This window comes from Lagopus muta, chromosome 3 (genome assembly GCF_023343835.1).
Source record: "Lagopus muta isolate bLagMut1 chromosome 3, bLagMut1 primary, whole genome shotgun sequence".
In the NCBI taxonomy this organism is placed as follows: domain Eukaryota; kingdom Metazoa; phylum Chordata; class Aves; order Galliformes; family Phasianidae; genus Lagopus; species Lagopus muta.
Window position 1 is genome coordinate 4,797,877 of NC_064435.1, and position 27,510 is coordinate 4,825,386.

Below are 27,510 nucleotides of genomic sequence, written 5' to 3' on the forward strand. Positions count from 1 at the left end.
GGTGGAAAATTTGAGGATTGGTAAAATTGGCTCATTGGTAAACTCACTCAGTATTCCCAAAGCTACCAGCGTTACATTGTTCTTGCTAGGCACACGCTCATATGAATTGGCCCCTCTCTCACCTTCCCTCATCCTGTAAGACTTTGTCCTACCAACATTTTTGTTCATACTGTCAATGGAAGAGTAAACATTTGGGTGCAGGTACAGCTGGTTTCTGCAGTGTATATATAAGTCAACTAACTCAGCTGACAGCATGCTCTGTGCTTAGGAGCGCTGCTGTGGTGGCTGCATTAATGAGGTGAAAGGAGATTATCTTGAATAGCTACCAGTTAGTCTGGTCTAATGGCCAAAGGATTTATTAAAGATACACTCCAGTATTGCACTGATTTGGCTTTCTGCCTGCTCTCTGATCTTCTGTTAAAGATCGTGATGGTGCAGTGCAGGCTTCCCGAGGTTGGAAATGAATACATGCAATTCCTATTAATTTATTTTAGATGATCAAAAGTGTAATTAGGATAGATCACAGAATCACACAGAATCACAGAATCACCCGGGTTGGAAGGGACCCCAAGGATCATGTAGTTCCAACCCCCCTGCCTAGCAGGGCCACCAAACATACATATTCAGATCAGGTTGCCCAGGACCCCGTCCAACCTGGCCTTAAACACGTCCAAGGACGGGGCATCCACAACCTCCCTGGGCAGCCCGTTCCAGGGCCTAACCACTCTCCTAGTAAAGAACTTCCCCCTAACATCTAACCTAAATCTTCCCTCCTTATATAAGGATAGTTGTTTTAAAGTTCCTTTAAAGAGGAAAGTCATTTAAAATTAGCACTTCAGTAGTTTGAATTAATTTGTGAGTCTTGACATCCATTTCCATCTTCCTTCATTAGAAAAAAAAAACCAAAACTAAGACACCAGTGATCTGAGAAAGTCTGAAAGATGCTATGTAAATGCTGTGGTATATAAAGCTGCTTTTTTTTTTAATGATGCTTTCATTCTACAGTGATAGGGATTTTTTCATAAGTTTGAAATAGTCTTTTTTTTTTTTTCCTTCTGATGCAATTATATCAGGGTCATAGACAAAAAGCTGAAGCCTTCTTTGGAGTAGTGTAAGGATTTATCTGTTCCAAATTTCTTTTAAAAAAACTACTGTATTTGGGTAAATTTATATGCCATGTGCTACCCTACCTTTACACACAGAGTTACTCTGCGTAGCGCTCCTTTCTCACTCCACTGAAGAGTACCTACTGCTTTAAGAAAGAAGGGTAATTTGAGACAAATAGCTGTCATGTTTGTGTCATAGCATTGCCTGATAGCTCCATTAGTTAATTTAAGTAACGTAACAAAACTTGATTATTTGGTTACCAGGTTCGAATGCGTTAGTTTTATATATTGTCAGCTTCATTTTTAATCTCTATGTAGGACAAAACCATCCCTGGCAGTCTTTGCAGAAGCAGGGAGATGTATGGTGTGGAGACCATAATCGTTCCTGGCTTGGACCACTTTGTCTCTCCCCCGCAGCCCAATCTTTCACTGGCTGGGTCTTCCCAAGGAAGTGTTTCACCATGCTGCCTTGGTATGCTCTTGGACAACACCACGTCATTCTGAGCACATTTGCTCCTTTTTGGAAAATGCACGTTGCTTGTCATTTCCTTACAGTGGACAAATACAGTAAAAACAAAGGATTTTGCTTTAGCGTAGGGATTTTAAATGGTAATAGTTTTCAAATTAAATCATAGAAGCAATTTAATTTTCTGGCCCTCAAAAGGAGCTTTAATAGAGGTAGAGGATTTCTAAATCAGAATACCATAGTGTTCTGATTTCCTTCTAGTGATGTAGGTATGTTTATAGCCTTCCCATCTCCAGTTTTAAAATCACTCCTTGTCTTACATAGTGCTTTCAAGCTATGAACGATGCTAACTTGTGGGAAACCTTCCAGATTAAGCATGTTGAGCTGTGAGGACATGGCCCAAGGGATGAGGGTAACATGTAGTGAAGAAGGCTAAATACAGATTTCCTTCAATTTTTTATTTTTATTTTTTTAATTGTCTGCATTGAATTAGTGTGCAGAATTGAGAACGATTAAGCATGCTTTTATACAGGGAAGTTGTAGCTCATAAATCTATTAATGTTCTGTTAAATCATTAAGTTGTGGGTAAGGAAGATTTAATGTAATTATTGACATATGGCAGTGGTCCTCATGATAGAGGATCTGATTCACTGTGGGATTAAAAGGGAGAGTTAATTGGTTTTTACCAATTAACAATAATTAATAAAAGAAAGGGGACAGAAGAGTGTTCTGTGTCAGGGTGGAGGCCGGTCACAAGTGGTGTCTGTCAGGGTTGGTGTTGGGACTGGTGATCTTCAACATTTTCATCAGTGACATCGAGAGCACCCTCAGCAAGTTTGCGGCTGACACCAAGCTGAGCAGTGCAGTTGATGCACTGGAAGGAAGGGAAGCCATCCAGAGGGACCTGGACGGGCTGGAAAAGTGGGCTCATGAAAACCTAATGAGGTTCAATAAGGCCAAGCGCAGCATGCTGCAGTTGGGTCGGGGCAATCCCAGGTATTTATATAAACTGGGGGAAGATCTCCTTGAGAGCAGCTCTGCAGAGGACTTGGGGGTCCTGGTGCATGAAAAGCTGGACATCAGCCATAAATGTATGCTTGGAGCCTGGAAGGTCAGCTGTGTTCTGGGCTGCATTAAAAAAGGGGTGGCCAGCAGGTAGAGGAGGTGACTGTCCCCCTCTTGTGAGGCCCCATCTGCAGCACTGTGTCCAGGCCTGGGACACCCAGCACAGGAAGGACGTGGAGCTTTTGGAGCGGGTCCAGAGGAAGGCACTGAGATGATCAGAGGGCTGGAGCACCTCTCCTATGAAGAAAGGTTGAGGGAACTGGGATTGTTTAGCTTGGAGAGGAGAAGGCTTGGGGGAGACCTCATTGTGGCCTTCCAGTACTTGAAGGGAGTGAATAAACAGGAGGGGAATGGCTGTTTACAAGGGTGGGTAGTGATAGGACAAGGGGGAATGGTTTTAAACTGAGACAGGAGAGGTTTAGGTCAGATATTAGGAGGAAGTTTTTCACACAGAGGGCGGTGATGCACTGGAACAGGTTGCCCAAGGAGGCTGCGGATGCCCCATCCCTGGAGGCATTCAAGGCCAGGCTGGATGTGGCTCTGGGCAGCCTGGTCTGCTGGTTGGTGACCCTGCACATAGCAGGGGGGTTGAAACCGGATGGTCAGTGTGGTCCTTTTCAGTCCAGGCCATTCTGTGATTCTATGATGAGTGAGTAATCACTTTTTTACAGTAGAAATAAAGTCATCAGTGGAGTCGTTCTGGAGTCCATGCTGCTCAGCCCCTTCAGAAAATATTTGGAAAAAGGAGTAAGAAGTAGGCAGACACCTGATAATAAATTGTGGGCTGTAATTTGGGAAGTCAGCTATGTGGAGTTCCAGAAGAATGGGATAGTAAAATAGGAGATGCAGTATTAATAAGCCCAAAGTGATGAATAAGGTGGAAAAGTGATCAAAACTTGATATAGTGTATAGCATTAAATAGCCAAGATGAGCACTGGACTGTCTTTTAACTCTTAGAAACTGGATGTGGACTACAAGACATACATAAGTATCTGTGCAGTGTTCAGTGGAAGTTGAATAAAAAACAGCCATCTTATTAGGAAGATGGAGTGGTGAGGCACTGGCATGGGCTGCCATGGGAAGCTGTGGACGCCCCATCCCCGGAGGTGTTTAAGGTCACATTGGATGGGAGCCAGTGGGCTTTAAGGTCCCTTCCAACCCAATCCATTCTATGATACTTTTCAATAGACACTGTACCAATGCACGGAAGGACATTTTCAGACCTCTATTACGATTTTGCTAAATGAAAAGGTGGGACTTCAGAACTGTTTAAGATGAAAGGAAACCCTATGTTAAGATAAGTATGTATGAATAAAATTGACAGTTAAAACTGTAATTCAAGGTAGATACTGTCTTCATTTTTTCCTAATATAGTGTGTGCATGGTGTTATCTTGTATCCTCAGCACTCCCCCTGTCATGAGCACAAATGCTTCTAATTCCCTATAATATTTTGAATTTTCAAGTATCACAGTTATAGCAAGGCCTTCGTTTCATAGTTGTCATTTTCTTCTTTGATTCATCTTCTGAAATTATGTTTTTCAATCCAGAGTGCCTTCGTGTTGCACATGAATGTTTCATCACCATTTTTAATTATGTTTTCGTGGGGGCTGACAAACAGTGAACTTTACTGTATTTTTGGTTTTTCTTTAGACTTAATAAATTTTCCAGCGCTTATTATTAATATATAAAAACAGTTCTTCAGCTTATTGCATATTTAGGAATGATAAAACTTTCTGAAGTTTGTATTTCTTTTGAAAATGGAATTTTCGTCTTGGATGGTTGTTCCTAACTTGAAATATGTCTCAAAGCATTCACAGTATCCATCGTTTGACCATGTTTTCTACACGTTTTGCAATATTGTGCCTTATTCTGAGATTATATGGTAATGCTTGCATTTCTGAAATTCTGTTTCCTTTTATGAGCACACTAATCCTCTAAGATGTGTTGAGATGTACAGATAAAAACCTTTAATTCACAAGAATGTTGGGTTTATGAAGCAGAATTGTGTAGAGCATAAATTTATTCATGCTTTTGTTCATCAATATCTGTTTCTATACTTTTCACGATTCTCATATGTACTAATTCTTTCTGTTCTGTGATGTGATGCTTCTGCTATCAGTGTCTTTATAGTTGTGTTGTGTTTATAACAAATGAAGGGGTGGAAATTCTGCACAGTCTAACACTTATTTCAGGTTGCTGAGTATGTCTACATGGATCAGCCTGCTGGTTCAGTGGTTTGTGATGTCTGTCATGGTCAGGATTGGATCCCAATTATGGATGGGATCAAGGGATGGGACTGTCTGCTGTAACAGTTGGTGAGGAAATTGGTTTCCTGATTCTTGTTTTCACAAACTGAATTATTCCATGGAATCATAGAACTGCTTGAATTGGAAGAGACCCCTAAAGATCATCTGGTCCAACTCCCCTACAATGAACAGGGACACCTACAGCTGAAGTTGCTTAGGGCCCCGTCCAGCTTCACTTCTTCTTGAGAGTCTTGCCATGTCCACACTGAAGGTTTCTTGAAACTTCATAACTTGTAGAATTTGACCAGTGCTTTAATGTGTCTGTGCACACCTTTAATGCAGTTAAAATAATTGTTCCTCTGGGTATGTCTTCAGAAACTAATTTGATTTTGGAAAGAATCTGTTGAGTCATTGTTTACAAGAGAATTTTTTTCTCTCTCGATTATTACAACTTCACAGTTTACCAGGTCACCTATATTTTTTCCTGGAGTGTTTGTCTTTTTTTTTTTTTAATGTTCAAATTGCAATGTATGTCAGCTCCTCAGAGCACATGGCAGCATTTTAATTCTAATAATAGAAGCATGTGTAGCAAAATCCTGACCATAGCTCCATCTCAGCTTAAACCTTTCCCTTTGACTAATGAGGACCCAACCTCTCAGCTGTACCTACTGATCACCCAAGATTCCTTCCAGAGTCATTGTTCTCAGCCTTTTCTTTTATATCAAAAACGTGTTAATGAGTTGTACAACTCCCAGTGAGTTGGCAGAGCTTAAGCAGCTTCAAGGAGATCTAACACCTGCTAATACCAGTGTGAAAGCTTGGCTGCTAGGTTGCCAGGACTGCATTTAACCTATTTGAATCATAAACTGCCTTTGATCTGTTTTTTTGTACAGCGTTCTCCAGTGCCTTACTTTTAGGAGATGCGTTACCTGGAGAAAGAATGTTGTATTTAATTCAAAAGTTTAAAATTAGAGAAGCTGCCTGTTTGTGACTGATAATCAAGTACAGTGTAATTGTAGAATCATAGAATCACAGAATGGCCTGGGTTGAAAAGGACCACAGTGATCATCTGGTTTCAACCCCCCTGCTATGTGCAGGGTCGCCAACCAGCAGACCAGGCTGCCCAGAGCCACATCCAGCCTGGCCTTGAATGCCTCCAGGGATGGGGCATCCACAACCACCTTAATAATTCATTCATAATAAGAATTCATTCATAGGAATTTTTTTAACTTTTACTAAAGTCCTTCTAATGGGATTCTTCTGTTTCATAAAGGTTCGATTCAGAACTGAAGCAGACTGAGTCAGGAAGAAACTTCATGTTGCACAGGGAAGAAAATTGTAGGGAACATAACTACATGAAGAGTGAGGGTAAGAATAATGAATGGCAGTGAATGAAACCAGCTGCATCCCACTGATCTTAGTGTAAATGAAATACCACATTCAGCTGGCCCAGGTTTTTTAGAATGGCACTGTTTTTTAACAAGCTTTTCCATCCTCTGCCACAGTTAGCAGTGCAGTATAGAGGAGCTGGGGCTCAACATGCTTCAGTATTTTTTCACAGTCCTGAAAAATACATCATTGAGCATCCTGATGTGAACTGTGTTATTCTGTGGGAATAGCTAGAAATCGGCGCAGGCTTGTCTTTGCCTACGAAGCACGTGGTGGCAGTGACAGCCCGGGCTTGTGATAGTTTTTCATAGATAGTACAAGTGCAAGTGGACTTTGTGAACAAAAAAAGAGAAACAACTGTTATTCAGCCTATTCACACTGAATACTTGTTTGTTTGTATTTGGGAACGAATACCAAAGGGAAATCTGAGATATTTTCTAACTGGTAAACTATATTTTGCAAAAATAATAGATGAGCACTGGGTTGTCAAAGAAGGCAATTCTTGAAGTTTGATCGTGTCAGCTTCTTGCACACACACAGATAATATTTTTCTTATTGTGAGTACTGTGGTTGTATCTTTTCAGGTACCTGAATGATGTGTTTCATGGCCTTACTACATTGTACAAGTTGAGAGCTAATTTTATATTCCAAAAATAGGCAAAATGTGGATATGGCTGTAAGTGTAATCTGTTCAATTTGAGTAAAGCTTACTCCGAGGTCTTCACAGTTTAGTGATTGAAGAAGTGCTAAGAGCATACAAAATTAAAGACACTGGTATTAAAGCTACTTGGGCAGCATTTTATTTTCCTACTGCTCTTTGTGAAAAGGGGGCTGGGAAGCAAACAGCTTCTGTAAATAGCCTGCCAGGCTACTGCTGCATCCAGTTCCTTGTGTGGCAGATACTGCATTTCTCATTAATGTTACCTTGCAAGTGCCTCTGGTTGCCATAGTAACTATCTCTGAGCCCTGTACCTTAAATTTATCCTGACAAAGGTTATTGTGGCAATTCTTACTAATTGAGTTTTTTTTGTTGTGCTTTTTTTTTTTGCTGCTGCTATTTTTAACACATCCTCTCCCCCTGTATTTAAGTTACAGATCCTAAGTGGAACAAATGGGCAGAACGACTGCTGAGAAAATTCTTTCAGGGCAGGGCAAATGGGCAGCTGAGCTCCACAGTTTGTTCTTCTGTGCTTGGTCAGAAAACTCTCACTGGTCACTCAAATGTTTTCTGTTTTGTCCATCAAATATTTTTATATAAAATGATATAGGTGCTTTTAAACAAGGTTTTGGTTGGTGTGTGCAGATACTACCAAAAATTAGTCATGTTATTTATTATCAGATATTGCTACCAGCAGAGATATGAAGAAATAAACCATATCCTGAAGAGATGAAAAGCTGATTTAAAGCAAGACTCCAATAAATAGAAGATTTCACAATAAGGAGAATTAGCCTTGTGTTCTGTTTGCACATGGGACAAGGTAGTGTATTAGCATGAATGCAGTTACCTGGTACAGAAGGTTGAATTAAGAAGATACGCATGGGCTGATGATACCATTATTTAATTTCCTGTAGGTGTTTTAGAGGACTATTGCTATAACATTTCCAATGGCAAAGTACTCTCAAATGTAATTGCATGATTAACTTCAGGTACATTTTCCAGGCAAAGCAGTGACCTGACCAGAAGTCCCAGCATATCCATTTAATAGGGGCAGAGCAGCAGAGAAGAAAAGTTGTGGGTTAAAATGAGGGGAACCGTCAAGCACTGCAACTTCTGATAACGTGGGAGGAATAGTTCAGTTCTGCTGAACAGCAAGAAATGGGGTTAGTGCTGTGATAAGATACAAAAATGTAGCCATAAAGAAGGCAACATGATAAGAGTTAACCCTAACCCTAATCAAACCATGCTCTGAGAGGACAGGGAGGGTAGAGAATTCCAAACCCTTCAGGAAGGTGAAGGATACGGATACACATTCAGACAATTTGTGCACGGTAGAGTTTACCCTGAGGTGCAGCCAGCAGTCGTTTTGACTCCTTTCTTTTGGGATGTAGGAAAAAGGCTCTGCAACCTTACGGATTTTTCTCTTTAACATTGAACTTTCCAGTGTTAGTATTTTCATTTCAGTATTGACATGGGACAGCAGTTAAGTCTAGGGCACAACAAACTTACAACAAGTTAGAAATGCTTATAGTTGATTTCTTCTGAGGCATTAAGGGGATGAATGAAGTTGTGTTGAAACCCAGGAATATCTCCCCCAGAAGTTCTTAGAACAATTCAATATATATATTTTCCAAGCTTTGTCAGAATGAAATCAGAAGAACTGTAAATTCATGGTTGGGGATGGGAATTTACTACAGGAGCTACTGGAGTCTCTATGGAAATCTGAAAAAAAAAAAACCATCAGAACATTTGGGAGTTCCATACCTGACTCAGAGGTTTTGCAGGTGTATGTTCCATTCAGCATTGCTTTTTATGATCTATAAGCAGGACCAGACTCTCAATATAAAAACAACGCAGTAAGCTCAGGAAGACTGGCATTGGCTTTCAGTTTTTTTAGTTCTCCTTCTTTAGCTTGAAGGATAAACTTGAGGACAAGTCTATGCTAATTGGATAGAAAGGATTTATATTTTGTTTGTGGCAAGTCTGGCTTTCGCATAATTTAAAATCAAGGTAACAGAGCTTTTTGAGGAATGAAATGGATATTTTGTCACTATGAAGCCAGTTCAGTGAGCTCCTGTGGAAACCTCATTCTCCTTTGTATGCATTAGATGCTTCAATTTCTGACACTCTTGAACTTCCTAGATTTTCCAGTGTTATTTATTGGTATATCTGAACAGACTTCAGAACCGATATTTGCTCATTTTTTGAAATTTCACTCACTGAATGTAACAGGTAGTGAACTTGAATTGCAAAGTCCGTCTCGCGTGTTTTTGATCCATATGCTAACACATATTATAAAAGAGGTGTGTGTTGTGATTTGGGGCCCAAGAGACAGACTGGTAAGAGATTTTCTGGCTGTCACTTAACATGAAAGTGCCAAGAGCAGAAACACAATCTGCCTTCTTGGGTTTGCCATGGCTGTTGCCTTTGAGTGCGGAAATGGCTGCCCTGGCAGCAGCTGAATGTCTAATGTGTACCTGAAGGATGATATATGCAGTGATACCAGGAGCTGGGATGCATGAAGAGCTGCTTGAGAATTCACGGAAGTTTTTACTTTTCTGGTCTGAACTGTAATTGATGATTACACTCACTTAAAAAAAGATTACAGCTTTCCTTAAGACTTTCTTTTTTCCTGTGGTCAGTCCTGAAAATGCCAGAGCCCTACTGGAAATCTAAAATTAAATGCAGCGTGAGGAAAACAGCACTTGCATGTTGTCATAATGCCTGAAGATTTTCAGCCATTTAAACCTAAATTTTATGTAGCAAATTAGACTCATTTGTGCTGTATAATTGAATTTCTAGCCTAACACCTACTGAAGAGTTTTTCTTCCTGTGTTGATCTCTCTGTTATGTTGACCATTAACTGTAATTTTTGTTCCATTTCTTCTCAGTTCTACCAAGCAATTTAGTATCTGTTTTGTTTGTAAACTCATTGACAGCAGTCTTCTTCCTGTGTGCGTGTGTGTGTGTGTGTGTGTGTGTGTGTGTGTGTGTGCTCTGTGACACAAAGTGATTTTGATCAGTAATAAGGATTTACATTTGCTGCTTCAGCAATTACAAAAGATTAAGGAATGATACAGAATTATTCAAAAATAAGAAAAATATCATTTAAGTTTCAGCCCTGTATATGTTCTCAGATCTTTCATTTTGGCATATAGAATGTATCTAATACATGATAGTATGGGTTTTTTTATTAGTACAGGGGGAAATATAAAAAATATTTTTGATACTGAGAATATAACACATTCTACTGAATTATGAACTCCATGTTTTATTCTTCATAAAATACTTCATCATAAGATCACTGTTTGTGGAATGCCCTAGAAAGGAGGAAATGTCAGACAGAAGTTGTCTGTAATATTAGTCTAGAATCTTGACTGATTCCAAACGTGTGACCTAGTTTTGGAAATACTGCTCTTCTGTTGGCAAAGTACTGGAGAGCCTTAATCAATGTTGTTAGAAAACAATCTTGCAGTTGTTATGTAGGGAAAAAGATGTTTATGAGGAAATTCTTCTGATACAGCAGAATACTGAGTTAAAGTGAAAACCTACTGAGAAACTGCCCTTTACTAAAACATAGACCAAACTTTGACAAGCCAAAGTGGTGAAGAAAAGGTTAAGCTAACAGTGAGTTGCAATGGAAATTGGTAATACCCAAGTTTTAAAAGAATGTAAATTACTGTACAGCAAGTAAGGATTTAATCTGATTTTTCAAAATCTGTTTTGCAGACTGTATTAAGTCCTATTTCCATATAACTAAGTAAACTTACAGACTGAGTGGATTACTCACACATTCAATACGTTTCTCTGCCTTCTTGCCATATGAATCCAATTTATGAATGATTCACCGTAAGAAGTTTGTGACAGCTCATGGATGGTAATGGTGTAATAAAATCTGCCACAAAAATTAATTTGTTTGGAGTGACATGAAATTTTATCTTCATGCATGAAAATATAAATCAGGATCTGATGTCAACTGAGCTCTTCAAATTTCTCTCTTTGTATTATTGATGACACTAGATATGGTTTAAATACCCATGCTCCAATCCCTGCATCATTTCAGTAGCTCCATGCTGAACTCACTCCTGGAAGTCCGTATCTTGTACTGGGAAGCGCAGCAGTGAACCCAGTACTCCAGATGCTTCTCAGCAGTGTTGAGTAGAGGGAAGGATCACCTCCCTCAACCTACTGGAAAGCTTGCAGATGCTTCCTACCATTCTGGCAGCACAATCCTATGGTATACTGTCTTCTTTCACTTTTGTGTTATTTGCAAATTTGCTAAGGATGCCCCATCATCCAGGTCATTAAGTTGTTAAACAGTATCTAGTATTGCCCCCTGGGGTACATCACTAGCAACTGACCTTCAAATGAGTTTTGTGCCACCAATAGCCATCCTGTTGACCTGGTCGTTATTAATTTTTATTCCATTTCACTGTACACGTATTTGACCTGTAGTTTGTCATCTCATTTGTGAAGATGTTACAGGAGATGTGTCAAAGGCTTTACTAAATTTGAGGTGTATACAACATTCTCTGCTCTTCCTTTGGTCCCCCAGTGAGGTTGCTCAAGTGTGATTTCCCCTTCTCAAATCAGGGCTGACTACTCACAATGGCCTTGTCCTTCCTGTGTTTGGAAATGCTTTCCACAAGGACTTTCCCCATCGCCTTTAGATTTAGGCAAGCTGACTCACCTCAGCTGTAGTTCCCTGCCATCCTCCTCGTTGCCCTTCTCGAAGACAGGTTTGACATTTGCTTCCTTTCAGTTCTTGGGAACCCCTCTCCATCACCATGACCATTCAGAAATAACCAAGAATGACCTTGCAGTGACATTAAGCAGCTCCCCACCACTTTGGAGAGCAACCCATCAGGTTCCATGGTCTTGTGTAGATCCATCTAGTTGAAGTGCTGTGCGAGCTGGTCCTTTGGTATTGGTACAATTATCTGGGACAAAACAAAACAAAATGAAAATGTGAACAGAAACTGTATTTCTATTGAAAATAAAACAGAATGAGAATGGAAGTAAAGGAGAATAATTGTAGAAGGAGGATCGTAGAATTCCTTTCAATTTTAAAGTCTTTGTTACCGAGTGGATGAATTTTCTTTAAATGCAGAACTCTTGAAAAGAGGCTGCAGTATAATATGATAGCAATGACATATCACTGTGCTGAAAGTTACAGTTTTAACCCATAATGAAACAGAAATGTTTTGAATTGGAACTTACTGTGGAGAATTAGAACTTCCCAGAGTGCTTCTGGTTATGCCTTGATTTATATACATTGATTTGAACTGAAGATAGGACGTTTCTGCTTGGAAAATACTAAGTATTTAGGGGAAAAAATCCACTCTAGAAATCTTCTGATAGATTTACCTCTCACTTAAAGATTGGTTTCATCTTTCATGTTTATTACTTTAAATAGCTGATTTAGAAATTCAGATGCAGAGTGTCTAAGGAAGTTTGAAGTAAATAGTGTAATTAATGTAGAAATGTGGTGGAGTTTTGACGGCAGCAGTTGATTGTTGCAGCTTACATTTTGGATTTAGGAGTTGAAAATGCTGTTAGTATGTATGATGCTTTTTTCAAGCTAGTGTTTTAATCGGAATTTGAGTCACATTTAACATATAATGTCTTATGGTATGTTGTGAAGTTACTTTGCAGTGTTAGATGAAAAGCTGTGGATGAAGATAGAACATCCACTTGATGGATTGTAGTTTCTTCTTTCTCAATGAGTTTGCAAATATTTTCTAGGGAAAACACAGTTTGTGTGCTGTTAGTCATAAAATTTCTATACTTAGCAAGGAATAAATTGCCTGGAATTCCTCATGCCCGTATATCCTGATTATATTTGTCTTATCAGTCATTTTTGAAGGGCTCCATTTTTTCTTTTTTTTTTTTTTTTCCAAACCTGTAATTTATTGTCAATGTTTCCATTTCAACCCAGGAAGGCTCCAAATTTTGGATTCTTGTTATTCAGACCTTGGTTAATTGTCAGCTATTACAGTGATAAGTAGAAAGACAGAGTATTTGCTTTGGTGCCATTTGGCACACAGCTACTGTTCAATTCCTCTTCGTTTTGTGCAGGTTTGGTTTTTATCTATTTATTTGTTTAATTTTGGAATTGAGTGCATCTGATTGTGCTTTTCCTTATGTTAGTCTGTCTCCAAGTTGTGGGTCACTGCTCAGGTGTTGTGAAACGCTGATAAACGCACATCTGTTCATATCAGGGAATGATTTGGATTCAGGCTGTGAAGGACTATGAAAGACTTACTGAGGTCACTTTGTCCATTCCCTCGGGGCACTGCAGGCATGCCTCATTTACTGTTCCTTTGTTCAGTTTGTGGCTTCAATGGTGTTCTTCTTTTTTTTCTATTTTTCTTTCTTCTGAAACCAGAAACACAGTAAAAACACATCGTTCGTATCCTCCTAAAGCATAAAGCATTGACTAACAAAATACAGCTAGAGCATCAGAACATGCTATTTGATACAGGTGAATTGTGTTGTAGCAAGCTGAACGTTGAGTCCGATCTTGCTTTTTTCCTTCCGAGTGTCTGTTCACTATTTTCTACATCTGCTACAAATCCCATAATATCGAACGTCATTTATTCTTCATTTGAACTCAGTCATATGATTCCACATTCAGTAAAGCAGCCTTTCCTTGGTACTGAATAAATAGCGAAAAACTGACATTTGCTTCCTAAATAAATCAATCCTGGCTTGTATGGGAACTGCAGAAGTTCTCAAAAATGTAACTAGGCCTTTACAGTCTAGTCCTCCTCTTTGAGAACATTTTTGTCTTTGTATGTACATTATTGCTATGTGATACCAAGATATCTGATTCCAAGATATCTCAGTATTCAGAAGTGTGTCTTTGGTTTGTAAAAATTGGTTCAGGAACTCCTACAGCTCGGTGATGGACCTGGTAAAAGTGGCAGGCCGGGGAGGAAGCTCCCATGGCAGTCTGTGCATTATGGCCTCTCCAAAGAACCTAAGGATTGGGAAGACAAGTTAAAAACCTGGAAACCTCCAAAATGCATTAAAAAAAATAAATCCACGGAAGCTGAATTATTATTATTTAATTGATTATTTATTAAGACTTAAATCTGATTATTTCTCTAAGAATAGCCTGAGTTCTTCAAATGATAACTAACTTTTCTGTACTGTGAAGCCACACGTAGCTAGGATTAGTGCTCTAGAAATTCTGTCAAACTCATTGTTGGCCAGAGGGAAAACAAAAAATCCTGCCTCTATGTGAGAAAGACAGAACTTAATGAGTATTTGTAAAATTTGACTCCTGGAGTTTTTTGGTTGTTTTGCAGGGAACCTGAAGAAATGTAGACTCAGGTTAGAGGATGAAGAAGGACCAGAACAAGTTTTTCTGAGACAGACTTCATTATTCTTTCACCTTATGAAATAACTTCTTTGACTAAATGTAGCAGTGGTCTTAAAGATTTTTCAGAAGAAAGGATTTTTGATGAAACGCTTCCTGTGCTTCTGTTTTCCCCTGACTTTTTATTCCCACCTGGAATAATTCCTTATATTGTCTATAAGGATTACAATAACGACAAAAAATAGTATCCTAGTAGAAAGTGTACTCTTTCTGTTAACGACAGACTTTCCTAAAGCATAATTCTTTCTAGCTTCTGTGTGCCTTCCGATCCCAGATCTTTGAAGAACAGTTTTAGGAGTCCAAGCACTTTATCTGCTTCTGATGAGATGCAGTCCTGAATGATGAAAAGAGAAGGAAGGTTCTTGAAGACACCAATATGTCAGCTGATGGATGAGACGTGTAAGATGAGTGTGCTCCAAGTCCTCCCTTATCTGGCAGTGGTCTAGGAAATACAGTGCCAAAGGACTTTTTTCCCCTTATTATTCAAATCTCTTTCTTTTACAACTATTTTTGATAAAGATTACTTTTTCTTGATGGGTTTTTGCCTTTTAGGGAGAAGAAAATTATTTCCGACACCATATTCAGTTTCTGCAACTTGTTCTCCTTTATCAGTTGTAAAGATGACTTTGTTGACTTGGTTGGTTGGAAATGGAATCTGGACAGTCTTCCTGCCTAAAACCAGAAAACCAGGGATTCTTTCCTTTGCTCTCATTGTGTCGTTCTCCCTATCTTTTTCATTGATCTTCTTCTGAGTAGCAAAGACTGTTTTTGATTATCTATTCCATCAAGATCAGATTTCCTTGTGCTTTATATTGGCATCTCAATTTTTATCAATATAAATTTTATCAATATATTTATTTGTCTGTTCATGTCTAACCTGAGTCAGATATTTGTGCCTCGTTGTTTTGTATGTGTGTGTATATATTTGTATGCATGTATGCATGTTATTTATATTACATAGATATAGACAGCAGTATTTTTCACATTTTCCTAGCCTTTATTTGAGAAGTGTTGGAGATATGCTAGAAAACCAAGTTACTTATTCAGTTCAGAAGATTTTTTGCAAACAGTATATGGTATTTAGAAACTAATCAGAGATTGATAACTAGAAGCTTAATTTATTAAGTGTGAATTCATTTGTAGTTTTTAGATAATGGCTGTTCTTGCAATTGATCTCTGAGACCAAGTGTTATTAGGGTTTAAACTCTTTAAATACTAAGACATATCTTCCCTTTGTCAGTATTGTTAAGAAAAAATTTGTTTTTGATTCAAATAGTTTTACTTTCTTCTTAGGAAAAGTATTTTGCTTGTTGAAGAAAAATTGCAAACAGGTTATGTCCATCTGTTTGTGCTTAAAAAGTGCTGATCTAGAGTTGAATACCTGGGTATGTTTCCTTTTGATGATGGTAAAATACAACAGGGAGTATCAGTGATCAGTTCTGCATATTCATTTCTGAGGTAAAGGCATCTGTGCAGCTAATTTGCTCTACTGTCATCCTACAGAGAGTGTAAAGATGACTGTATTCTTGGTCTTTGGCCACTGCAACAGGTTATGTCATAGTTCTACGCAGCTGATAGATGTGATCGATATGTAATGGTTGACTGGCTGCTTTTCTGACAGAATGCATCCCTACTTTTCTTCCACATCTGCTGAGACAAAGAATCCTGATAAGAAGTGTTTTCCAAGTGTTTTGATTTCCTGACTACCTCAGCACACTGCAGCCATGTGTGATGTATGCCCTTGTTTGAGGGCATCTGAGTAGATTATACATTTGATTTTCTTGGAATTAGATTATTGAATTGTATGCAGCACACAAATGCATATGAGTAATGGTTTTGTAGGTGCTTGTTATTATTGCCTGAGTAGTTAGGGCAGTGTTATTAGTATATTATTAAACCTGCTTAATTAAATTCCTTGAATTTGCTTAAACCTGCTCAGTTTGTTCCAGGTAACAGTGATGACACTGATGCTTTGCCCAGTTTCTATGACAGGATACAGATTTTGCTTCCATGACATGCACTAAATATGTAAAATACGTATCTGGGGGAACAAGAAGAAAGTTTTAATATTTCAAAATTATATAAGAATATATATTTAGATATAAAAAGACATAAAGAAAAAATAGATTTTTAGTTCAGATATAAGGAAAAAATCTTTGAGATGTGGTTCATTCTCTCTCTCTGGAGATTTTCAAGGTGAGGCTGGATCAGGCTCTAGGCAACCTAATCTAGCTGTTGTGTCCATGTTCATTGCAAGAGCCTTTAAAGGTCCCTTCCAACTCTAAGCATTCTGTGATTCTTTGAAAACCTCGTGGTTATTTTAAAACCATTCAGATATATACATAAAAACTGCATGACAGATACAGAATCATTTAAATTATTTTCAGATATTAAGTAATTATAGCTGAAATAAATATTTAGGTCACACTTTATCCTTATTTGGATGTGGTGTACTATAGAATAGTTCAAAACTAAAATGGTAAAAATTGTAGGAACTATTCCAGGGATGTGGGGTTCTCTTCCCAGCATGAGAAAACTGAGCCCAACCAGGCATTCTTGCTGTACTCAAGTTAAAATGATTGCATATATAATGAAAAGTAAAATGGGAGAAGGTAGAAAATAATGTTCTGTCATCTCTTAGCAGAGTAAGTCCCCCAGTTCCCCCAGTAAGTTCCCCCAGTTAGCTTGGACACCTTTAGGAATTCAGCATTTGCTCGGTTCCAGTCCCTGTGCTGTCTTCTGGTGAAAGATCCAGCTTTGGAATCCCTACTGCATGTCTCACAGAAATGATTCTGTCAGGTCCAATTAAATACTGGTTTAGCCAGTATCTTTGGCAAAGGGGTTGGACTTAATGGTCTCTGGAGGTTCCGTCCAGCCCCTACAGTTCTGTGATTCGGGAGTAAAATACTTCAATAGAACTTACAGGAATAAGGTGAGGAAAACTTGCAGTTTTCTGTTATCAGATGTTTCTCTGTAATAGTGAATCAAATATGTTTTTCTGAATCTACTGAAAAACTTGCTGAGAGCTAATCACTTCTAAATTCATCTTTTTTCACATCAAAGAAACCTATTCACATTAAAGTTTCATGTCTAATATATTTACACAGATGGTGTGATGTTGCACAAAATTAATGTTAGAGGGTTTTGAAATCATTGGAAGTAACTATTATATATTATAACAGTATTGACTTGCTGGTTTCAGAATTTTTAAAGCATCATTTTGCACATACTTTATTGCATTTTCTATTTTCTTTTGCTCGCTTCCAATCAGAAGTGTCTAGCAAGTTTCTGAATCCAGTCCTGTTCTGTTAGTGTTTGTAGCAAAACTAATTATTGCTAAAGTTTTGAATAATGTGCAGAACACGATGAAGAAACTGATTATATAAACTAGGAGAAGCAATACTTCTCAGTAACACTTGTAGAGAAGAAGAGCAAGATGCATAAGATATGAAAGCCAGAATGTGCTCAGCCAAAGTTCCCTGACAAGCAACACTGAAACCTCAGCTGCCAGTGAACTGCGTTGTATCACCCAGGTAGACAGAGGTGGCACAGAACTGCCTTTGGCTAGCCAGTGAGTAATGTCCTGTTTTAAGGAATTCTAAGCAGGCAATGTGATCTCTGGGGTATTGCATTTGAGTAATGGATTGAAGCTGGATTAAAACCAATTTTGCAGTCAGGTAAAAACCTGAGCTGAATCAAGTGCTTTATCCAGGAGTTTGTTCAGGACTGCTGGGCCTGACATGTGGAGAATCAGAGAATCTAAATGGTCTGCAAGGTTTGGAATGAGGTGTGAGCATGGAGATGAAGGTAAGAGTCCAGTTCATGTGAGAAGCTGTGACATGAGCATGGGCAGAGTTCAGCCAGGCTGGATGATCATCAGATCAGAAGTGGAAATTGAAACTGGTGCCAAAGAAGTCAGGAAAAAGCATCACAAAAAACCAAAGTTGCTGCAAATTAGGTATTTGCTAACAGGAGTTATGCCTCATTCTCTTCATTGCAATGTAAATAAAAAGCAGTGAGGGTCACTTGAAATACAGCACAGGTCTGATAGACAATAATGATGTGGACATTCTGAATTTATCTTGATGAGATTTTTGTAATCCTTGTTAAAACTGTGAAATGGAAGAGACGAGGATTAAGTTGGAGAGCATTGAAAATTGATTGTGGGAATGAATTTGAAATAGCAAGTTTGGATAACACTCAGTGATTTCAGACCTAGGCATGGGAATTGTATTTAGGAACAAAGAAGTTCAGGGATAGGGACTTCTTAGACTGGAAAGAAACTGCTGCATTGTAAGTCAAGAACGGAATAAACTCAAAGTGGAGAAAGAATTCAAAGAAAGAGTTGAGAAGGTTGGAAAAGGAGGCAATGAAATGGGAAGGGTAGTGCTGCTGGGACAGGTGGAAGGAGAGGGGAGTAGGAATAGAGTTGATCTTAGTGAGTTTGTTAGAAAACAGAGCTCCTCTCCTATTGTGTGTGACGAAGTGAACCAAGGGGAGAGTTACTCTCATAGCCTCTGCAGTTCTCTATAGGAAAAATATTCTCTCTGGGCTGCAGATTCCCCTCTACATAAACTAGAAGAGCAAATTTGCTTTGTGTGGTTTTGTTTGTCTGCTTTCTTACACTGTATGTTCCTCAGGGTAATTCTGAGTCATCTTGAAGACCTTGGTCTGCTAAAGCAATAAAACAGCTTTCTTGTTTATAAAATAAAGGTTCAATTTTGCGTGGTGGGCCAGAAGAGAGATTATATTTGACAGTTTCAATATTTTGATTTCACACCGTGCCTCATTCTGAATTGCATCTGTCAAGGTAAAGGAAAGGTTTGCTCCTACAGAGAGTATTGTCTATAAGGCTTGATAGTCTTATTATGCTACTCAGTAAATTTGTGTGTCTTCTGCTTTGTCTTCAGAGGACAAACAGTCAGTTTTATTTTGGGTATGATTAAAAAAAGGAAGAATCAATAACAAGTAAAATGGTTGTAAGTCACAAATCCTGATTTTGATGGAGAGTTGTATTACACATTCTACCTTTTATTGGTTACCTACTGGAATGAAAGTGAAAGAGCTGGAAGTTACTATGTGTGAACAAAAAGAAAAACCCTGATTAGGTGTACTATATTGATTTGATAGATTTAATGTTAGGGGGTACAAGGCCTGCCATTTCCTACTTGCAGTAATTAGTTTAAAAATAACTTGTTTTGAGAATACTGGCATAACCTCAGAAAATTGTTTGACTTGTGCTGATCTGCTCCGTATTTCTGTTGCTTTGTACTTTTACATTTGAGAACATTTTATTAATACTTAATGTAGTGGTTTGAGATAAAGTAACAATGAGACAGGTCAGGGACATGACAGCTGTTGTAAAGGCAGGATGCAAATTAATTACTAAGACATTATTTAAGTTCCTCAAAGCTCCTCAAATCAATAAGGATTCTTTCAAGCTTCCTATTGTGGAGTCTTGTAAAGGTCCTTGGAACTGGATGATCTTTAAGGTCCACTCCAATCTAAGCCACTTTAAGATTCTATGAAATTCACATCATTTACGTAATAGAAGAATATTAGATGGTTACTCATATGTTGGAGCATTACCAGGATTAGGGCTTGAGACTTTGGATTTTGCTGAAAATCTTCTGCAAAAACAATAATAGAAGGCAAATGCAGTGATACCGAAGTGATTGTTGTTGAGAATGAGAAGCTTTACAGTTCTGGTGGTAGACAGCTGTCTGTTAATGTAGTGGCTATTGTGCTCACTGGATTGTTTCCAGTTCACCTAAGTGTCCTGTAAGCACTTGCATGGTGATCTGTTGCATGATAACCAGAACTTTGAGGGAATAAGCAGGAATTTTTTTTGTCTACATCAAGCAGAAGGTCATCTGTGACCCCCGTTTAGGAAGGCCTATATTGAGTGCCAAGTCTTAGTGATTTGAGATGCCACCTGAAGATAAACAACACTGAGCTTCAGTGCACTAACTTCTATGACCTCTTCAGATAAAAAGAGAATAGAAATTTGGCTGTTACAGCAAATTCTTCATCTGTCTGAAGTTTAATGATGCGTGTTTCATCTGAGCTGTTTGCTGTATTATGGTTATTTTTACTCATGTCTCCAAACAGCCCCTTATTCCTTGTGTGATATTAGCACTTCAGGAGATTCCCATGAGAGCACAGTTTCCTATTCTACATGCTCTGTAAAGAATGTTTGTTGCTGCTACAGAATGTTGTTGAGTAAATTGCCAACCTCAAACAAAACTTGCCGTCGTGTTACCTGTTTATTTGTCCCTGGTTGCTCAAGTGCTAAATTCTGCAGCTTATGTTTGTCAGATGTACTCAGGACACTGTTCTCAGGTGCTCACTTGGTAAATGTGCTGTATCTTCCTCTGTCACTTAGGGGTGCATGTACAAAAGCCATGTACAAAAGTCAGCATTATAAAATCCCTTAGTGCTCCCCTTTTCTGTCTTATTTCCCTTCTCTCTCTCACTTCTTCCCCAGCTTAACATGTTTCCCTTCTCCCCCTCCTTCTTTAACAACTCCCCATCTCAAATGAACAGATTTCTGAAGCAAAACAAGATTTTGCTTTTACCCCTCCTTCCCTTCAGGTGATATTTTCCTTGGAAGTTGAGAATAACCAAAGGTTGGAGATTTCCAACCACAAGTAAAAAGGCTTCTACTGTGGTTAGAGGGATTTTTCTTTATCTGGGTTTGTGCCTCCTACTTCTCATCCTGGCACTGGATGCCAGAGAGAAGAGCTTGACTCTGTCTGCTCCGTCTTCTTCAATCCCTACACGGTTCAGGTATTTATTCCCAGGGATGAATTTCCCTGAGCCTTCCTTTCTCCAGGCTGCACAGTTCCGGCCCTCTCATCCTGTCCTGGTATGAAACCACCCCTTAATCATTTCACCACCTTGAGCTGGGCCCTTTCCCAAATTCCCAGGCATCTCAGCACCCTCAACGTGCTGCTTTGGTTCTGAGCTGAGGGAAAGGCTCACCCTTCTCCCCATTGACATGCACTGTCATTACTTCACCAAATGCAACCCAGGATGCTCTTGCCCTTCTCTACAGGGACACACTAGTGGGTCATCTGCTGCTTGTCCTCCAGGACCCTTGTGGCCTTTTCTGCAAGGGCCCTTCAGTCAGCCACAGCCAGCCTGTGCTGTGGGACTATTCCTCACACAGGAAGGACCTTGCACTGCCTGATGCTGCTTTTTGCAGCTGGACTCTGGACTCCAGGACACTGGAGAATTTTTCCAGTTATAAGTTTTATTTAGACTAAAAAAATAATTATCCTACACCCTCTTAATTTTTTTTTTTTCTTCTAGGGTTTCAAACTGAACCCATGGCTCAAGGATTTTCTCTGTTAATATAGAATGATGCAGTGGAGCTGTACCATCTCCAACACTTCTGAAACAAAAAGTAGTGGTGCAGTAGGTCTTTATTTCAAAATACCACCATATTTACTTTAAAAAAGGAATACAAAATGATGCACTTTTTTGCAATGTAGGTACTTCTTGCTTGCTGCTTAAGCTTTGTTATTGAAGTGAAATAAGTTGTTGATTTGGGATACCAACTGCAAACATTTTGGTTGTCCTGTTCATCCTTTTCAGTGGTATTCCTTAATATTTGTGTTAAAATTGATATAGACCTTATTTTTTTTATAGATACATGTTACAGGTCTAAGTATCATGTCTTTAAGAGCTTATCATTAGAATATGAACAAGCGACTCCTTATCATTAATGTAAACATAGGCAACTTCAAGACTACTATCAGTGCTTATCAATATTTCAGTTAAAGTTTTCAGTTTAGAAAAATATCTTTCCTTGCAGCAAGCACTATGGAATTCTGACCAGGTTTTCATTACAGGTAATTCAGCTGTAGCTGGGCAGTACTTTAAAGCTTGCCTACAGGTTGCTCCAACTTAAATATTCAGAGACAATATTTGATTTTTTTTTTTCCCCTCATTTCTGGCAGCACTGCTTTAATCTCATCTGGTGTTTGATCAGTGTTCTACCAATGAATTAAAAAAAAAGAAAATTTGAGGTCTTGTGGAAGATGTTTTCTGAGTTTCAGTTAGCTGAAACTAAATCAATTCAGCTTTCCTGCTGCTGTCCATAATTAGATAAGTATTCTACAAAGCAGGAGTAATTTATCTTCTATTGCATCAGGAAGACAGATTTATTTGAAAACATATTTGCCTTTTTCAATATTTTGTTACAATTTCCTGCATAAATGTATGAAAATTATTTTTTTTTAAATAAACATTCATTTTTACTTGAAATAATATCCTAATCAGTTAATCAGTAAGGAAGAAGTACACATTTTGATCAGGTCTTATTAAGGAGGTGCTGCAGATGCTTTCTGTCCTGAAATACTCTGGAAGAGTTTTGCTGTTATGCAGTAAACAATCTGATTTGTTTGACATGCAGCGACGTTTGACTGTATTGCCTTTCTTCACGGATGGAATGGCCAAATTGCCTTCATTTAACTTAATACATAATTGTTAAGTCATTTTGTAATTTGTACAAGGAAGCTCTTCATTCTCAAAACAGAGAAAAAATAGCTGTTATAGTATTCATAAATGGTTTCAGGTTGTATTACCCAAACTTAACAAACCTTACCAGTAACAACGAAACTGAAAATCAAATATAATTATTGGGGAAAGAAATCACAGAATCACAGAATCACCCGGGTTGGAAGGGACCCCAAGGATCATGTAGTTCCAACCCCCCTGCCTAGCAGGGCCACCAAACATACACATTCAGATCAGGTTGCCCAGGACCCCGTCCAACCTGGCCTTAAACACGTCCAAGGACGGGGCATCCACAACCTCCCTGGGCAGCCCGTTCCAGGGCCTAACCACTCTCCTTGTAAAGAACTTCCCCCTAACATCTAACCTAAATCTTCCCTCCTTCAACTTAAAACCATTTCCCCTAGTCCTGGAAATCTGTCTCTACGTAGTTTTAGCTAAAAATGGGAAAGAACCTCAGGACATCACAGTGGTGAATCTATTTTTAAAAGAGAGCATTGCTATTTAATGAAATGCTGACTCCAGGGAACACAGTAAAGAATAATCAGAGGCACTTATCACCTTTGACAGGCTGCAGTATTACGGCTTTGTTGCAGCCCATGCCTTCGTATTTCAGTAATCAAATACTTTCTGTACCCATTTTTAGGGTTTATGAAAGGCGCACTAAGGAAAAGTATAACTGGATAGATGGAAAGAATGCCTAACACATCAGATTAGAAATATTTAGACTTTTGAAACCAGAGGTTCAAATCCCGAGAAGGCTGACGTAGTTCTTCATCTTTTGTTTGTCAACTCAATGCGTTGACATCCCTAAATTGCCATATCAGCTTACTTGTGTTCAGAGCCCACTTACTCATTTTCTCAGACTGTTCTTCCAGGGCTACAATTAGGAGCTTTCAGTAATGTGATACGCTATTCCACCAAGTGTTTACCTGCAGCAGACAAGAAAAGAAAATTCTGAAGGAAATCTGAGCCTCAATGTTACTGTTTTCTTTGTACTTTTCAACTCCATGAAATAACGTGAAGGATATAAGAGTACAGGTTGTGCAGTGATAAGGCGAATTTGCTTTTCACCAATATCTTTGCATTTAATAGTACTATACTAAATAATTAAAACTTAATGAAGGGAAAGTGTGAAGTGTAAGGTACCAGAACATTAACAGCTTCACCCTGCAGTTACTTGCATTTTGTCTTCTATGTTTTTGCCTCGAATGGGATGAGAGAATCTTGTCTTGGAATCTCATAAAATAGCTTGCTTTTTCTGCATGCTTCATTTGATCAGTCTAAGATCCTTTAGTATTTTTTAGCTAATAAAATGTGGCTGTGGAAACAACGTCTTGTGGCACTTGTGTCTGTTCTCCTTGTATGCCATTTGCTTTTGTTGTACTTTTTGTTTGTTTGTTTTGTCTTTGTCTTTGAGTGTTTGCCCGTTACACACTTTCCAAGAAGGATCAGTGCATTTCCAATAGCTTGTCACCAAATACCTTCACTTCTCCTGTGTTTCAGAAATGAACTAATGCACTTGTAACTTGTGAGCACCTCCTGAAAGTCTTCATCCTTCATCACTTTAACATTTCAGTTGCATTTCTAAAGTTTCCTTTTAGACTTCTGCTTTATTTGTGTTGAGTTCAAAATAATAATAGCCAGCCTGCAATTTTGGATGAGGACTTTGAAGCTATTGGTCTTTTGATGGTCTCCCTTCTTTCAGTCTGTTTTTACTACTTGAGTAAATCTCTCTTTTTTATGTCTGATCCTGTAGCACCTAGATTTTCTTTTCTAGTGAAAAAGAGGAGAGAACTTCAGCATCATTGTCTTGGAGAAGTTCTGTCACCTTGTCGCCTGGAGTCACACACAGCATGGTTTGGTGCTGAGCTCAATGGAGCAGCCTTTATAAGCCATACTCTGCTCTGGTGGTGCTTGAGGCAGTGAGGAGAGCCATGAGCATTTCTGCCCTGATGCTTTACTCCAGTCCGTTGTCAAACCACAGTGGTGCTCACTTGCACAATTCCAGAGAAATCTGTCTTTCCCTGGAGCTTCTGCAGCATTAAAACTTCCAGGGCTTCCCAGCAACATCTTGACAGCTTTTTGCTGGTAATGCAGTTCCCTTAATAAAAAGGCCCCTTTGAGATATCTGGCATTATTCCTATCCCTAACAAGTTCCATATCACTTACCTACTGGTAAAGTCAGCATACTGAATTAAGGCAAACAGTGGTCATTACTTGTCACAGTTTGAGGCAGGGGCTGTATCTTGCAGCTTAGATACTATTTTTTTCCAGAAGCTTGAGTGGCAAAGTACTCTGATGACAAGAAACCCTGCAGTGGAAGAGCTGGAGAACAGGGAGATGCAGTTCCCCAGTTCCCTGCTCTCAGTGAGGCTTGAACAAGCTGTGTAAAAGCTGTCATTTGTTCTGCAGCTCCTTAATCAAGCTCCAGCAAGGAGCTTTCTCATGACAAGGTAGGGACTTAACTTTCCTTAGCTTCTTTGGTTGCAGTTGTTGATACACTCTGATAGTTGTCATTCACTCTTTAGACTGCTTTGCCTATGCACTTTTCTCCGTATTTTCCAGATGTTATTCCTCATGAAAGCCTGCTTAGAAACCCTTCTGAATGTGTTCTTAACTAGATTTCCTCTCATTTTAGAAGAATGGAGTTTTACTACCACTGTTTTCTGAAAATAAAGGAAGTACAGAAATGTATTCTGATTTTGGAAATTGGAGAGCAGCTTTTGTGGTTCAAGTTCAGTGTGGTAACTACAGTTGAAATATAATTCTGCCACTTTGTGAGGAAAACTGATTTGCTTCTGTGCATCGTCTGGGGGTGAGCTTTTTGTATTTTGTATATTTGTATGTAAATATCCATTTATTATAGGTCAAGATCACTGCCAGTAAAAGGACATACAGTTTGGATGTGCAGTAGCTTTAAGGCTTTTCACGGGGGCCTGTGTACTAGTAGGTACAAACATTTTGAGTAAATTAGAGTGATTTTTTACCATTACCTAAAACAAGTACAAAGATTCCTAGAAATGACTGTGCTGCTATTTCACGTACTTGAGTTAATTCGAGCCATGCTTTTTGTTTGATGAGACACAGCCAGCATCCACAGAGAGGAGCCTTTCATTTTCAGCCCTTACATCCTTAGGTTTTGTCCTGGCTGGGGCACAAAGTCTCTGATGCATTTTAGTGTGTGACCAGGTCAGATAATATATGTTCCTAATTCACTGATTGTAATGATGCCTTTCCCAGTTTCAACTATTACTGAAAATATCTCAGGAAGAAGGCATTGAAACTGCTATAATAATTGTATTCGTATTATCATGACTACGTTTCCAGGAACTGCTTGGTCTTTTGAGTTATGAAGTTGTCCCAAAGCTCAGATCAAAAATCCATGGTCTGGAGAACATCACTGTGCTTTACTGAGTGGCTGGCCGAGGAACAATGAATTCACTGCAACCCAACTGGACAGATTTCCATTGACAGCAGGAAAAGATACCGTTTGTCTGTTCTTGAGGGTGGTGGAGAGGCCAGATCCTAGTGAGATGATTGCAAGAAAACTCTTTGGGACCGGAAGGTTAGAAGGTTCTGCCTTCCATTGGGGATCATCTTCAAGCACTGTGTATATGGGTTAGGGCAGCAGTGAGGTGTTAACTGATCTGGTAATGCTCAGGCTAAAAGCTATCTTATATTACGAACACAACCAATACATAAACACTGAAGTGGATCAAGACATCTTAGAAGAGCTTGACATTTTTGGTGAAAACCATCCTTTTCCACATCTATTGATATTTAACACTATTTGGCCACTGGAGTGGAAGAATATGATAATCGGGTTCGTTGTCATCTGGATCATGTATTATCTACAGAAATGTTAACTGAATTCTAGGTGCTTGGCCAAATGCTGACTTGCCTTTGCACTTCCTTCTCTTCTGGGCATAGCAGAGTCTTTGAAAACGCTTATTATTGATAGTGATGAATGGGATGAAGATTATAAACATTAATAATCTTCATGTTGTAGATTAGAAAACCAAAAGGGAGAAAGTAAATGATGATGAACTGAAGGAATCTGATTCGGAGTTACTGACCTCCAAAAAAAGAATATAAGTGCACATTAAACAAAGGATCATTATCCCCCGGATTAACTTAGTTTAGATAATGAGGATTTATAGACATGGCTAAAGTTTTGTCTGAAGATTTGTCTCTATATTTTGAGAAATCTTACATGTTACAAAGAGTCAGTTATTAATAGAAGCAAGATGGAGAGCGGATTGTTTCTTCACTGAAGTGAAAAGGATTAAAACTCAATGTTTTTGCATCTTGAGATCTCTAAGCCTACATCTCCTAAAGCTGTGACACAACAGAATAATTTCTTTTTTAGAAAGAAACAAAAACACTGTAAAAAATTTTAGCCACTGAAAAGAACCTGAATTATTCAATACACTGAACTTTGGAAGATGTGGGAGTGAAAGAATGCAGCAACATATGTAGATTTAGTAAATATTTTATAAATATTACTCCCTCCTGCAGCAAAAAGCATATAATTAAAAACTCCCATGCACATACAGATCTGTAGGATTTTTTCCTCATATATTGCATAAGAGTTAAGGTTGAAAGTGTTGTCCTGTTTACTTCATTTAAAGATAGGTGTCCATATGCAGTAATCTTGAAGTCAGGAGCTGAA

General features: G+C 38.7%; 1 protein-coding gene across 6 annotated transcripts in view; it reads left to right on the forward strand.

Annotated features, from left to right (window-relative positions):
* The window catches only part of TRAPPC9 (trafficking protein particle complex subunit 9), a 474,287-nt gene that overhangs the window by 168,066 nt on the left and 278,711 nt on the right, over window positions 1-27,510 (forward strand). The window contains exon 20 of one of the 6 annotated variants that reach the window (XM_048940418.1): window positions 21,630-22,241. The exons of the other annotated variants lie outside the window; for them this stretch is intronic. Within the exon in view, the coding sequence (XP_048796375.1) occupies window positions 21,630-21,642 (13 nt within the window). The 3' untranslated portion in view covers window positions 21,643-22,241. Of the gene's footprint in view, window positions 1-21,629; window positions 22,242-27,510 lie in introns of those variants that run through there. 6 annotated transcript variants of the gene reach the window in all.